This window comes from Dermacentor variabilis, chromosome 2 (genome assembly GCF_050947875.1).
Source record: "Dermacentor variabilis isolate Ectoservices chromosome 2, ASM5094787v1, whole genome shotgun sequence".
Classification (NCBI taxonomy): domain Eukaryota; kingdom Metazoa; phylum Arthropoda; class Arachnida; order Ixodida; family Ixodidae; genus Dermacentor; species Dermacentor variabilis.
Window position 1 is genome coordinate 261,925,960 of NC_134569.1, and position 14,363 is coordinate 261,940,322.

At 50.8% G+C, this 14,363-nt stretch overlaps 1 protein-coding gene across 2 annotated transcripts in view; it reads right to left on the bottom strand.

Annotated features, from left to right (window-relative positions):
- Positions 1-14,363, bottom strand: part of Bap60 (Brahma-associated protein 60) — a 327,819-nt gene that overhangs the window by 114,238 nt on the left and 199,218 nt on the right. For both annotated transcript variants that reach the window (XM_075682910.1, XM_075682911.1), the window contains one exon: positions 848-1,138. In XM_075682910.1, coding sequence (XP_075539025.1) covers positions 848-1,138 — 291 coding nt within the window. The remainder of the gene's footprint in view (positions 1-847; positions 1,139-14,363) is intronic.

Sequence of the window (14,363 nt, forward strand, 5' to 3'; positions counted from 1 at the left end):
AGCAGCATTGCTTACATTTGTTTTTCACGAGGCCGCAGCTCGCTAACAGAGCCAGACACTGCATCCTCCCGCTCTCCACAGTCCACGCTTTCTCCCTTCAATCATCGCTCGGATGTACTAGCTCGGCTGCTCCCTGCCACTTTATTGTGGCCTCACACGGCCTCTCATTCGTGACTCTCTATGGTCACCATATCAACCGTGAGCACTTTTGAGCAGGCATGGTCAGCCAGTTTGCGAGCCCAAAGCTTTCAACGGTGTGTACATGCCGCATCATTCGTGGGCATCTGTATGACAACTGCTTTCTTACACAGTTCAGTTTTGGTTTTTGAAGCAAAACTGTCCAGAATTTGTTTACAGTAGTAGCGTCAGCTTTTTGAATGTGTGGAACAGGTGATTCTCGGATGACTGGCTTCAAGTATTGCATTAGGATCAATCACCTTGACTCTGTGTCAAGCACGCTGTCTTGGCACAGTGCCAGCAATGCCTTTGCCCATAGATGCCCATGTGTCCAGTCCTGATGCATGTGAAGGTGACTAAGAATATTACTAGTAGCATTTAGGAATGGTTCCACGTGGTCTAAGTGCAGCCAGTGGGTTCCTATTTTCACGATTTCACTTTATCTTGGAACTCCACTTATCTTGAAATTTTAATCCTGTTTTTACAGCTTAGAGTTAACGGGGGTTTACGGTACTTAAAAAAATCTATGCACACAATGTCACGCTGGTCTAGTCGGCATCCCTTTTGGCACATACCCTATGAGCCAACAACCGATTATTCAGACAGCCCAAACAGAACAGCCGAAATCTCTTGCAGCACATCGTCTTCCGCAGGCAACATGCGTGCTCACCTGGAACCCATCTGTCTCGGTGGTGGTGGGGGTGCGATGCCACTCGACGAGGTGGTTGTCCGGCCCGTACAGCTCCTTGTCCAGCTCAATGACCAGGCTCTTGAAGAAGGAAGAGAACTTGCGCTTGGCACCCCTGGCTGCTGACTCACCCTTGGGCTGCTCCTCCAGCAGGCGGCCCTCGACCCGCAGCTCCCACGAGGGCACTGTGGCTCCTTCGTCGTCCACGTCCACGCCACACAGCTTGCCCGGGTAGAACGTGTTCGAGATGAAGATGCGCAGTTTGCGCTTTTGCTGCACATGTCAGTATCACACGCTCAGCACACAGTCCACCGAATATGTAGGCAGGCCAAAGGCAACGACCATTAGTTACCACTGTTAACAAGTGGCCGGTGCTGGAAATATGGGCGACAAAATCTCATGCATATTGCGCACCACCTATCGTCGCATTTACTACAGGCAAAATTGTTCGAAGCACATGTGGATCCCTAGCCACGAGCAGATTGGTCTCCCCTTCAACTGTTTCCACAGTTGCTTATCTATTGGTAAGAATCTCATCGACTTGAGCATTTGTGTTGCCACAAAATTTTTTCCTGGCACTCCATCATTGCATTTTTCATGCTTATGCTACTTTCATGCACATGCGGCTCGTGCTGGATGCCACCCTGTACACATGGTGGACCGAGGCTTCTTGCACGTCATGCTCCACCTGACAAGTACGCAGATTTATCAACTGCAATATCTTTTTCAAGTTTTGCAAGAAAACACCAGTACAGTAGACTTCCGTTAGTTCGACTTCAGTTAATTAGATTTTTCATTTAATTCAATCTTGACTGAAGGTCCCAGTTGCTGACTGTGCATGTATATTGGCCCAAACATTCATAATTTTTATCCTAAAATTGGCATTCACAGGATACTTCGAACTTGACCAGTCAGCATACATGCACTTGACCCCTATGGTGACTACCCCAACAATCCCTTTAGTGGCAGCTTCTGTCTTAATGGAGCTTAGGGAATAATGAATGCACTAAGCATACATCATTTCTTGGTGAAAATACTGATTGTCAGCTCACCCTAGGAAGATTTCCTAGCAATAATGATAGTTCACAATTGTCTGATTACGCTATTTACCAGATTTCAATGTGCACCCTTTGTTTTGCAAGAAAATTGGGTTGAAAATCCCCTGCGCAGTGCAATCGGTCACAAAACCGCCTTCATGGCCTTTCATATGCGTTACTGCATAACAGAGCTGTATTGCGGCGACGCTGACATTAGAAAACAGGCTGCCATTCTAAAAAATTGGGAGTTCGCTAAGATTCCTGCTTTGCTTAGGAAGTTTAATGTTATTTCTACTGCAATGAAGAAGAAGTGCACTGTGCAGAGCTCTGCAGCCGGATTGCCAGCACTACGGAAGTGGGGCTCGGGCTAGACATTATTTCTGATGTGACTGGCTGAGCCTATGCTGTTGCGTCTTCTAATCAGCATAATTCATGTCATCCACAGCAGTGTTGGACTTCCTTGTCGTAATTCGTGGAGGTCTGCTGGGTCTCCTGTAATCCTGGAATTGTGCAGCCAGACTCCCCCTGCCCTCATGACCACCGAAACCACCACGAGCTCACCCCCACCTGCTCCCCAGCCCTTTGTATGGCCCGGCCTCCCGTCTACAGTGGCACTGACGACCACAATTTTGATGACTGGCTCTCATCCTATGAATGTGTCAGTGTGAACAACAAATAGGATGACATCGTGAAATTACCCACCGTCCCTTTTTACCTCACTGGAATTGCCCACTTGTGGTTTTAGAACCACAAAAGCGAAATCCCACCCGCCGTGGTTGCTCAGTGGCTATGGTGTTTGGCTGCTGAGCACGAGGTCGCGGGATCGAATCCCGGCCACGGCGGCCGCATTTCGATGGGAGCGAAATGCGAAAACACCCGTGTGCTTAGATTTAGGTGCACGTTAAAGAACCCCAGGTGGTCAAAATTTCCGGAGTCCTCCACTACGGCGTGCCTCATAATCAGAAAGTGGTTTTGGCACGTAAAACCCCAAATATTATTAAAAGCGAAATCCCAAGCCGGACTGTGTTCAAGACAAAGTTCAGCTAGATCTTCGGTCGCCCTGCTGTTCGAAAACTTCGTGCCGAACAGCGTCTGCAGTCACACTCTAAGCAACCTGGCGAGACTTTTACCAGCTATATTGAATATGTCATGGACCTCCGTAAATGGGTCTATGTGTCAATGACCAAGGGCAATAAAATCGAGCATATATTGAAGGGTACCGATGAGGACTCGTATCAGATGCTCATTTCGAAGAGCCCCTCTACGGTTGCCCAAGTTTTTGAGCTGTGCCAAAGCTATGATGAGCTTTACCGACAACGCATCATCACCTACTGCCCTGTTCCACATCAGGAATCGTTATCAGGTTTAACCCCACCTTTTAAGGATGCCACCTTCCTCTCGCAGATCATGGCTTTCGTGTGGCAAGAAGTTGCTTGCCAGCTCTCCCTCATATCCAACCCACCAGAGTTCACTCCTTATTTCGACCCTACGACACGTTATACAAGAACAAACATCTGAGGTCCTTGCAGAAGAGCAGGCATCTCAGGTCACCGCCCCATTGACTTACGCTGACGCCACTGCACAACCACGGCCACCGATGTTCCAGGCGGCACCTCCAATGCAAAGCCCTGTTTTTACCTCCATGCTGCCATGACCTCCAGTCCATTGAGTAATTAATCCCTGGCGCACAGCGAACAATTGGCCCGTCTGCTATTTCTGTAGTCTTCCCGTACACGTTGCATACCAGTACCGCTGCCATCCACTTCATCCACCTGACGACCCACGAGTGTAAGACCATCCGCTGTCTTACGCTCCAGACCGCGAATTAAAACTTCCCCGTCCAAGACTTCGACCAGTTTTTGACTGTCATTCTTCACCTTCAGTCGTCACTCGCTCTCCCGAATGCGTGAACGTCCCTCTACCGCTGACACGGAAAACTAACCAGTGCGGTTCCAGAGGCAAGAACTGCGTCACCGTCGCCAAGCTCAAGCCCTCTTCTTTTGCAGTCAAACATTATTTATGTCGCTGTTGAAGGTGTTTCTTTGCTTGCCCTCAATGACACAGGTGCCGCCTTATCTGTAATTGCCGCAAAACTATACCGCTCAATACAAAAAGTCACGATGCCTTTCTTCAGTCCATTACTCCGCACGGCCACAGCACAACACGTAAAGCTGGTGGCTGTATGTACCGCCAGACTTGAAATTCAAGGAGTTCTCTTCATAGTTCAGTTCGTCATTCTTTCCTATTGCTGTCACAATATTTTTTAGGTTGGGATTTTCTCTCCCACCACCAAGGTGTCATTGACTGCTCTCGTGCAGAAGTAACCATCGCTTGGCAATGCCACATCTGATGACGCTGTGCTTTCCTGTGCCAAGGTGTCCCTCACTGATGACATCCAGATACCTCCACATACATCAGTTCAGGCACCTGTATTCTGTTCCGTACACCTGCCACTGGGGCCATATTCTGAAACGCTTGCCTTCCACAATAGTTTCACCACCGCGATAGTCACGTTCAATAAATCAAGCAACTGCTTACCCATGATGTCAGCGGGCACTACCAACACGCCCTGCCAAACGCTTCACACCACATGAGAGAGCACACCGTGAGAGTCCAGAGCAGCTTGGGTGTGTTGTTTTCAAGTGTAGTGGCCACAGTACGAGTTCTGCGCACTGACTACAGTTGGTTACGGCCGTATTAGGTAAAATAAATTAAATAAGGAAGTGCAAAATGTTTTATTTTAGAAGAATCAACAAATATCGCGGCGAAACAACGCGTGTAAGGCGCCACCACAAACAATACTATAAACTACCACCTATCTTATCTCTACTACACTCTACCATCAATCGAATGCCAAAAGACGCCAAAAAATGTGTTCGTTTATTCAATATATGTCGAGAGCACCCATCGACACCATGACATTAAAATGACATAGGCTGGAACTACCAGAACGCGCTGTTTATTTTCCGGTTTTGCTAAAACCGCCAATCAGCATGCGCCGTTGGCGGAGACGTGGCCAAGGCGAAAGTTTTGCGGAAGGCGAACATTGCAGAATACGGGCACTGGTTTCGTTCATTGCCAGCTCTCACCGCTTCCAACCATGCTGCTTGGCCTTTAAGTTCCTGCGATTCACCTTTCTGTATACGACCACTTCTCATTCCTGATTACACTGCTTGGCGGCGAATCTCTCGGCACTGTGGAGTCTTACGACACTCTTACCATGTTGTAACTTCCTGTTGGATCGTCAAAGGTCAACACCCATACTGCAGACCCGTAACTGCTACATCACCTGAAGACGTTTTCAGTTACGTCATCAACAACGCCTTCAATCCCAAGAAACGCCGTGACCTTCTCCATCTCCTCGGCAAATTTCGCCCTGCTTTTGACAGCCATAGCACTTCTCTGGGGCAAATGAGAACTGTATGTCACTGGGGGGCCACCCTGTTTATCTGGCTGCATATCGTGCTCCGTTTTCACCTGTCCCTGGCCCGGTCCAGGGCCTTGCCCGCCCCTGGGTTTACTCTTCATCTTTTCATGAAGACTTCTGCGACAAGTGGACACCATTCGCATCCCGGTCCGACGCCAGGCTGGCCCTCCAGGCCCCTCCAAAACTCCGAAGCGGCGCGGTGGTGCACTAACCCTAACTCGCCCCGCCTGTACCTCTGGAATGAAGCGTCTCACGAAGACCCTGCAACCGACCCCCACCAATGCCCCGCTGGCCTCCTCCTCTACCGCCGCCGGTGTCACTGTGCCTACGCTGTCAACGCTCAATGCTACTAGCGATGTGAACATTTCTAAGCCGGCAGCTCTGTCTCAACCAGCTGCATTCCTGCACTCCGCACACGCCACCGTGTATATTTCGGCCACATTCAACGCTGTGAGCAACGCTGAGAGCTCTGACTCGACAGCCGCATCGCAGTCGGTGTTCGTCGCCTCAACATGTACGACCAAGCTCCACGCTGTCAGCGACGCCAAGAGTCTCAGACCCCAAACAGTGTCGCAGCTAGCAGCGTTCACCGTCGCCGCCACAGATGCCACCGCGTCTATTTCAAACACATTGGCGCCTGTTGCAAAGAGCTGCAATCAGACATCTGAATTGCAGCTGACCGCGCTTGTTGCAGCCGCCTCCACCGGATTCACCACTTTTGCCGTGCTGGACAGTGCAAACTCTACGCCCGCTGATGACATTCTCAACGTTTCGAGCTGTGTTTGTGTCGCCCCTACCTCCTTGACCACCGTGTTTCCGGCTGACGACTCGTCGGCAGAGATGAATTTCAAGACGTCCCCGGAGAATGACCATAATACGCCATCATTGGAAAGCGGCTGGAGCACCATCAGTACCAGCCGTAAACCTGCCTCCACTGCCTGCCCTCGCACCGAACTCATCTCAGTTGGGATCCAACTTCCGCCCAGTAAGCTCACTCCCAAGCTGCCTCTTTACGACTTGCTCGCCGCCATCATCTCTGACGCACATCTCTCCTCCAAAATCAGTGCAGAGATCACTCTCTAGGCAAAGCCAGCTCAGAGCCTTGTATTTCTGAAAACACACTCCACTGTCACCGCCCAACTCCTACTCTCTCTCATGCATCTTCAGCTCCACGGTAAGCCAATCACCGTCAAAACATATGCCCCCAATCCTCCTATTTCATGCCTCGGCGTCATTCCTAACATCGGCGGTCACTTTACTCCTGCTCAGCTCATGCATGACCTTGAATCATTCCCGACCAATATTCTCACTGCTCGTATGATGGGCAGCACTGAATCAGTGCTCATAACCTTTGCTGGCACTGTCATACCCCACTTCGTGTATTTTAAACGCGGCACTTTCCAATGCCGCCCTCATAAGCCTAAGCCCCCCACATGCACCCGTTGTCTTGCTCTGGGACACCATGATCACCAATGCCCTCAGCATAATGTTCCGGCCAAGTGCCGCTGCTGTGCTGCTCCTCTACCCGCAGATCCTACCGTTCCTGTGTGTGCCCAACCATGGTGCATTCATTGCCAAGTAAACACACATCCCTCTCTTGAGCCCACCTGCCCCTTCCTGCTTGCTAAACAATGCGAGTGTGCCAAAACAGTGTTTCTCCATCGCAAAACTTTGTGCCGGGCATCGCAGCCCACTCCTTCCTCTGCCTCTTTCGCTAATCATGCATCTCCTTCACCTCAGGCTCCACCACCTCCGGGCTCCTACGCCACTACAGTGAAGGGGCCCTCGGTGCCAGCGTCCCTTTCTTCCACTACTATACCCTCCCCATCCCTGATTGACGAGAACCGCTCATTCGATCTCCGGCTCACAATGCGGGAGCGTCACCAGCGCGAACAACAGCGAATCTCCCAAAATTTACAACAGCAAATCCACGCAGTGACAGAAACCCTCCAGACAACCACCTCCTCTCTTACATCCCAGCTTACCAAGCTAAATGAGTATCTTGCCACGTTCATCACCCTGTCCTCTAATGCCCAGGTCACCCCATTGGCTAACCTGGTAGAAACCACCACCAACGCACACCACACTCGCTTGCTTCAGCTCGAAACTTCGATTGTCCGGATCCTCACCACCCTCCGAGCCCAATCCAAGCAATTGGAATCCTTCGCTTCTATGCTGGGCTCCCTCCAGGAGTCACATCCTTGGCCAAAAAGAAGGAACGTGTCCCCGGAAACTCTTCTACCTCTAACCTATTGTAGATGGCGCGTGGAAAGGACCTCGAGATTGTGCAGTGGAACTGTCGAAACCTTCGCCACAATAAGACCCCACCTCCACCAGTATTTCCTCACCCGCCCCTCCCTGCCCCATTTTCTCCTTCTCCAGGAGACGTGGACGGCCCGCACTGTCCCAGGTTACCGCGCCTACCATGCCATGACGGGCACGCCGCTTGCGTCCATTTATGTACATAGCGACATGCTCGTCGAGCCACTTCATATCCCCTCCAGCCTACATAAATATTTAGTTGGTGTGGTGTATTACCGACCTTCTTCCCACACCTCACTCGCCCTTATGTCTTTCTACAATCCCCCTGTCGCATCCTCTTTATTCACTGCCTTGGGCAAGTTCCTCCATTCTCTTCTCTCAACCACCCATCTCCTCCTTGGGGGCGATTTTAGTGCCTCTCACATGCTCTCGGGCTACCCCCAGACCCTCAAGCCCAGCCGCCTACTCCACTGTCTTGCCCAGGAACGCCACCTCACCCTTCTTAATACTCCTGGCTCCCCTATTCGAGCGGGCACTGTCTCACAGCGCTCTACAACACCCAACCTCTCTTTCTCTCGGGGCTCCCTTTCCTTTCACTGGTAGGTCACAGCTGAAACCCTTCTCAGCGACCATTTCCTCATTCATATTAGCACCTTGCTTTCCCACATCTCTCGATTGCACTCAACTACTCACACTGACTGGCACGCATTTCGCACTAATCTCCTTTCCCCATCCTTTGAATCTTACGACGACTGGACATCGCACATTTCCACAGCGCTTTCTACCAGTAGCCATCGCATTCGCTCACGTCACCCTATCCCAGACCTGGATCCTCACTTTCTCCGTTTATGGCCTCGGCGGAAACGTCTCCAACGCTCCTTGTGCTCCCAACCCCAAAATACCCAACTTTCCTCCCGGATTGCTGCTCTGCGGGCTGAGATAGTCGCCCACAGCACGTCCCTTGAGCATTCTCGTTGGAGTGCGCTTTGTGGCGGCTTCGACTCCGCAGTGCACCCGCGATCCACATGGTCCCTTTTTAAATCTTTCTTAGGTACGAAGCCTGCCCTTGCTCCCTTCTAGCAAAAGCCCTCACTCACAGGACTCCCTCCAATATCTTTGACAAGCTCACTTCTTTGCATCTCCCACCCACTCTCACACCTTCCTACCAAGCCTACTCGGGCAATCCTAACCCAGAGCTCGACCGCCCTTTCACTCTCCGGGAGCTCGAAGCTGCCCTGGCTGCTAATGCTACTCGCTCGGCTCCCGGTGAGGACGCCATCACATACACCACACTCCGCAACCTCCCCGACCACTCCAAGGAATTCCTCCTCTAGATTTTCGACAATGCTTGGGACAGTGGCTGCTTGCCGAACTCTTGGACATCCTCCCTTATTTCTATGATTCCGAAGCCGGACGAACCTCCCTCCCTTTCTAACCTTTGCCCTATCTCCTTGACGTCGTGTGTTGACAAGACCCTTGAGCGAATGGCTTTGACTCACCTCTCTGATTTTATTGAGGCGAGAGAATTCTTCCCCCATTCTCTTACCAGCTTTCACCGCCATGTCTGTGCACAGGGCATGTTCCTGATCCTCCAGTACACCTTTCTCTTGCCCAACCACAGCCAGATCCACGCTCTTATTACTGTTGATGTCTGCAAGGCCTTCGACGGTGTGTGCCATGCACGTCCTGTCTCAACTCTCCTCCCTAGACAGCGGCAACCGCATGTACTCTTATCTCCGCTCCTTCCTCTCTAACCGACTGGGCACACATCTCTCCGACTCCCACCCGCTCACCCGTGGCACTCCTCAAGGTGCCGTTCTCTCTCCTACCCTTTTTAATCTTGCTATGACCCCTTCCGCCTCTCAACTAGCCCAAATTCCTGACCTCCACCACATCTTTTATGCCGACGGCATCCCCCTCTGGTGTTCGTCTGGTCCTCCCGGTCATGTACAGGACACTCTGCAACGTGGCCTCAATCTCATTAACTCCTTTTTCTCCACTGCTGGCTTGTCTCCTGCTCTGGAGAAATCTGAGCTTCTCCTTCTTAACTACTCCTCATATAAGCGCTCCCACAACGCCCTAATCTCCCTCCACATTTCCAGCTCTCCCATTCCTATTGCCCCCCAATGCAAAGTTCTTGGCTTCCCGTTGCATGCAGCCAAGAATGTGCAAGCCCTCCACCATGTTGTCAGAACCTGTCACTCGGTAACTCACCTCTTACGGCGCGTGGTCACTTGGCGCTCGGGCCTCCACGAGGCTCATGCGTGCCGAGTAGCCCTTGCGCTCACCTTCAACAAGTTCGTGTACTTTGTACTTTACGTTTCCTTCACCCACACTCAGCTTAACACCCTCGAGACTTGTGGACCGGTACAAGGCAGCTCTCAACCTCTCTATCACCACCTCTACTGCTAAGCTCTTTCCCACAGGCCTCTTCCATCCTCTGTGTTCTCTTCTCTCTCTCTCCATCGCGACTCCCAGCTTGCCTGGCTTTCTCTAACCCGTCAGGGTCAGTGGTTACTGGCCCCCAGACGGGTATCTCTCTCATTCTTGCTTCCACCTTTACCTCTCCAAAATCCACCCCGGCTCCCAATCTCTGCATCCTCCCCCTCCCGTCCAATATGTACCCTGTCCTGCATGCCGGCCGTCGTCATGTGGCCGCGTAGCATCATTCCCCTATCTTTACTACCCAGGGAGTAGCCTACACGGATGCCTCTTTTATAGCTCCTCGAGGTTCCTGTGGCTATGCAAACTATCATCCCCACCTCCCAGCACCTGAAACTCACACAAGTGGGCCGTACCTACACTCTCCAGATGCACTCTCTCTCGAGGTCCTTGCCATTGTACATGCCCTATAATCATTTCCCTCCCTTCCCTCGCTCCCAGAGTACACGATATACACCTACTCCCAAGCCGTCATTCACCACACACAAAACTGCACCCTACCCCATTCACTCCAACAGGATGTCGAACGAGCGGTCTCTGCACTTCAACCTTCCACCGTTTTCCTCCGCTGGGTCCCTGGGCATTCGGGGATTGACGGCAATGAGCTGGCCCATCAGCTCACCCGTGATGTTTTTAATCGGGCATCGTTGATCCCCTGGTCCAGGCTCTCGGAGGATTCTGGGGGACTCCCCCTGCGCCGCACTATCAAGGAAGTTTACCTGCAGCTCCATCTCGACAAGCACCTCTACCCTCCCCCTCATCCATCACTCACTGTGCCAGAGGCTCGCCTTCTGCAGCACATCCAAATTAATGCACTGGTTACCCCTTCCCGCCTCTTTCTCTATCGCTCCGACCCTCCTGTCCCAACTGCCCCTCTACTTATGCAGACCTATCCTACTGCCTATTTTACTGTCCGGCTGCTCAGCAATCAAGTTCCTATTATCCCCCTTCACATTCCATCACTACGTGGCTCGACTGGCTTGGTGCTGAAGGTGAAGAAGACCAGCGTCGCCTGGCTATCCAGGCAGTCGATATGCTCGGCCTGCAATTTTGAGCTGAATAAAAGCCTTATACTACTACTACTACTACTACTACTACTACTACTACTACTACTACTACTACTACTATGTCACTGTATTGACAATAGTGCTCCCTCACCGCTATGGCAGCGACCATACCATGCATTGTTGACAGAACGCCATGTCATTGATGAACAAGTAAGTGAAATTTCCTCCCTTTATTAAGTAAGTGAAATGCTAAAATGTGGCATCATTGAACCATCCGACAGTCCATGGGTATCGCCAGGTGTTTTAGTTAATAAGAAAGATGGCTCAATCCGTTTTTGCGTGGATTACCATTGCCTAAACAAAATAACTGAAAGGATGTTTATCCAATGCCATGGATTGACGACGCCCTAGACTGCTTACAAGGTGCAGAGTTCTTTTCCTCCCTTGATCTGTACTCTGGTTATTGGCAAGTGCCTATGGCTGCAGACAATAAGCTAAAAACTGCTTTCATCACACAAGATGGCTTATACGAATTTTGTGTGATGCCATTCGGCCTCTAGAACACGCCCGCGACATTTGAGCGCATGATGGATACCATTCTCCGAGGCATCAAATGGAACATGTGCTTGTGTTATCTGGACGATGTAGTAGTCTTTGCACCAGATTTTCCTGCTAACCTTCATTGCTTGGAGCAGGTTTTACGCTGTCTCGGTGATACTGGCCTTCAACTAAACTTGAAGAAATGTCACTTTGGGGCAAGCTGACCATTTTCGGGCATGTCATGTCAAAGGACAGCGTTTTCCCTGATGGCGCTAAGCCACGTGCTGTTAAAAAATTCTCGAAGCCCACCTCTGCCAAAAAACTTGGTTTCATTGGCTTCCATTCGTACTTCCGCCGCTTCATTCAAAGTTTCACTTCGATTATGGCAGAGCTTCTTCAGAGAGACCCTAATCTTTCCACGCGGTCCCCGGCTTGCGATGATGCCTTTGAGATGCTACATCACCAGCTCGTAACACCACCGATACTGCACCATTTCGATCCAACTGCTTCTACGGAAATCCACACGGATGCTAGCGGAGTTGGTCTTGGCGCTGTGCTCGCCCAGTGAAAGCCCGCCTACAAAGAATATGCTGCTGCTTATGTCAGCTGCACTCTCACGAAAGCTGAAGCGAACAATTCAGTCAAGGAAAGATAATGTCCAGCGATCATCTGGACCATAAAATTTCGTCCATATGCGAACGACCGGTCCTTTAATGTCGTTAATCCACCCCGGCTCCCAATCTCTGCATCCTCCCCCTCCCGTCCAATATGTACCCTGTCCTGCATGCCGGTGCAGATCCCTGTGGCTGCATAGCCCGGAGGGCACCGAGGCTTTCAACAGTCCAAGTTATCTACTGCTCAGGCAAGAAGCACGCCGATGCCGATGAGCTTTTTCGCACTCTCTTATCAACGGCGACATTGTGAGCGCCTCCGTTCTGGACGACCCACTTCCTCCACTAGCTTCTGTCGACATGGCTTTGGAGCAGCGCAAGGACTCCGGGATTTTATCTTTGATAGATTACCTCTCTGATAAGCCTGCGCACCCCCCATCCTGAGTGCTACACCAACAAGCTTCGCATTTCGCCATCCGCGACGGAATCGTGTATCGCCGTAACTACTGTTCCGACGGCCGCAAATGGCTGCTAGTAATACCCCGGCATCTCCGCACTGATGTATGCGGTGCTTTCCACACCATTTCTCAGTGCGCACATGCTGGTATCTTCAAAACCTACACCAGACTACATCATAGGTTTTATTGGCCCAGTACGTACACCTTTGTGCAAAAGTACATTTGCTCTCGCACAGAATGTCGACGCCACAAGCTTGATCTTTGCCGCTCTTCTGGACCAATACAAGCTTTGCTATGCCCTCCGCGACCCTTTGCTTGACAGGGTTGGGATAGACGTATATGGGCCTCTGCCATACACAGCTGATAGCTGATACCGATCGCTGGGTCATTGTGGCTTCATCTTCAGCAAAGGGGGAAAATGTAATGAAGAAGAAGTGCACCGTGCAGAGTTCCGCAGCTGGATCGCCAGCACTACACAAGTAGGGTTCGGGCTAGACGTTGTTCCTGGTGGTGTTACTGGCTGAGCCTACGCTGTTGTGTCTTCCAGTCGGTGCCATTTGTGTCGTCCAAAGTAGTGTCGGACTTCTTTGTCATGTTATTTTTCTACTTTGGACACAGAGAAAGCGGGCGCACATTTGATTCGGGGGCGTGTTAGAATCAAGCTAATGCTGCCAAGTAGATCAGTCTTGGCATTTTCTCTGCATCTTGGTTAATTTGACCTACCGGAAAATTCGATCAATTTCATCAGTCCCCTAAGGATTGAATTAACCTAAGTCGACTATATGGTGTTGCTGTCACTAACAGCGCCATAAGGTGGCACGTGCTAGGCGAGCACTGTATGAAGAAGAAGCAAAATAGAACAAAAGGAAAACCAAACCAAACTAAACAGGGTCACGAACCATGGAATCTTGTCTCCACATTTCTACTGCCTTAATTGGTATGATGCAACGTATTTTGGTGAAGAGGATTCAACAGCACACATGCTATCAGCTTTCTGCACAGCGATATTAATGGCTGCTGTAGGCCATCTGCTACAATGATCATTAAAGGAAAAACACGAGGAAGGCGGGAGACAGAAATGCAAGATGATGAGAAAATGAGAACACGGAAAAAGAGGCAGTCATCATTTCGACAAGTGGACTTGTCTTTTCCAAGGCGACAAGTGGACTTGTCTTTTCCAAGGCGACAAATGCTTTTGTCGCCTTGAAGAAGACAAGTCCACTTGTAGGAACGTTGGCTCCCTCTTTTACCTTGTTCTCATTTTGCTCAATGATCATTCAAGGGCTTCAACAGCCACCACCATTACTGCCTTCGTCTGGACACTCGACAATTCCATGGGAGCAGTAGAGCCAGGCTTTCCAGGATTCTGAGCCGCGGCGAAACTCATCGGGAAAGGTCCCTAACCATGCGATTCATCTTCGTTGTACAGGCTCTGCTGATGCTATTCAGCGGGGCAGAACCAACGCCTCACAGTTCGTCGTCGATGGCAGCTGCTTCTGGCGACAATCCTCTTGGACGCTGCATTACTGTCACGAGTGTTTCAATTCCTTGGGCTAAACTGGCTGCATGACGTCATCCGAAACCGCCACTATAAAGGCACAGCTTTCTGCTGTACTTGACTGAGGGCACGGTGACACTGAGGGCACGGTGTCGAGAAAGGTCGCTAACCATGCGATTGATCTTCATTGCATAGGTTAGTTACAGCTACTCAGTA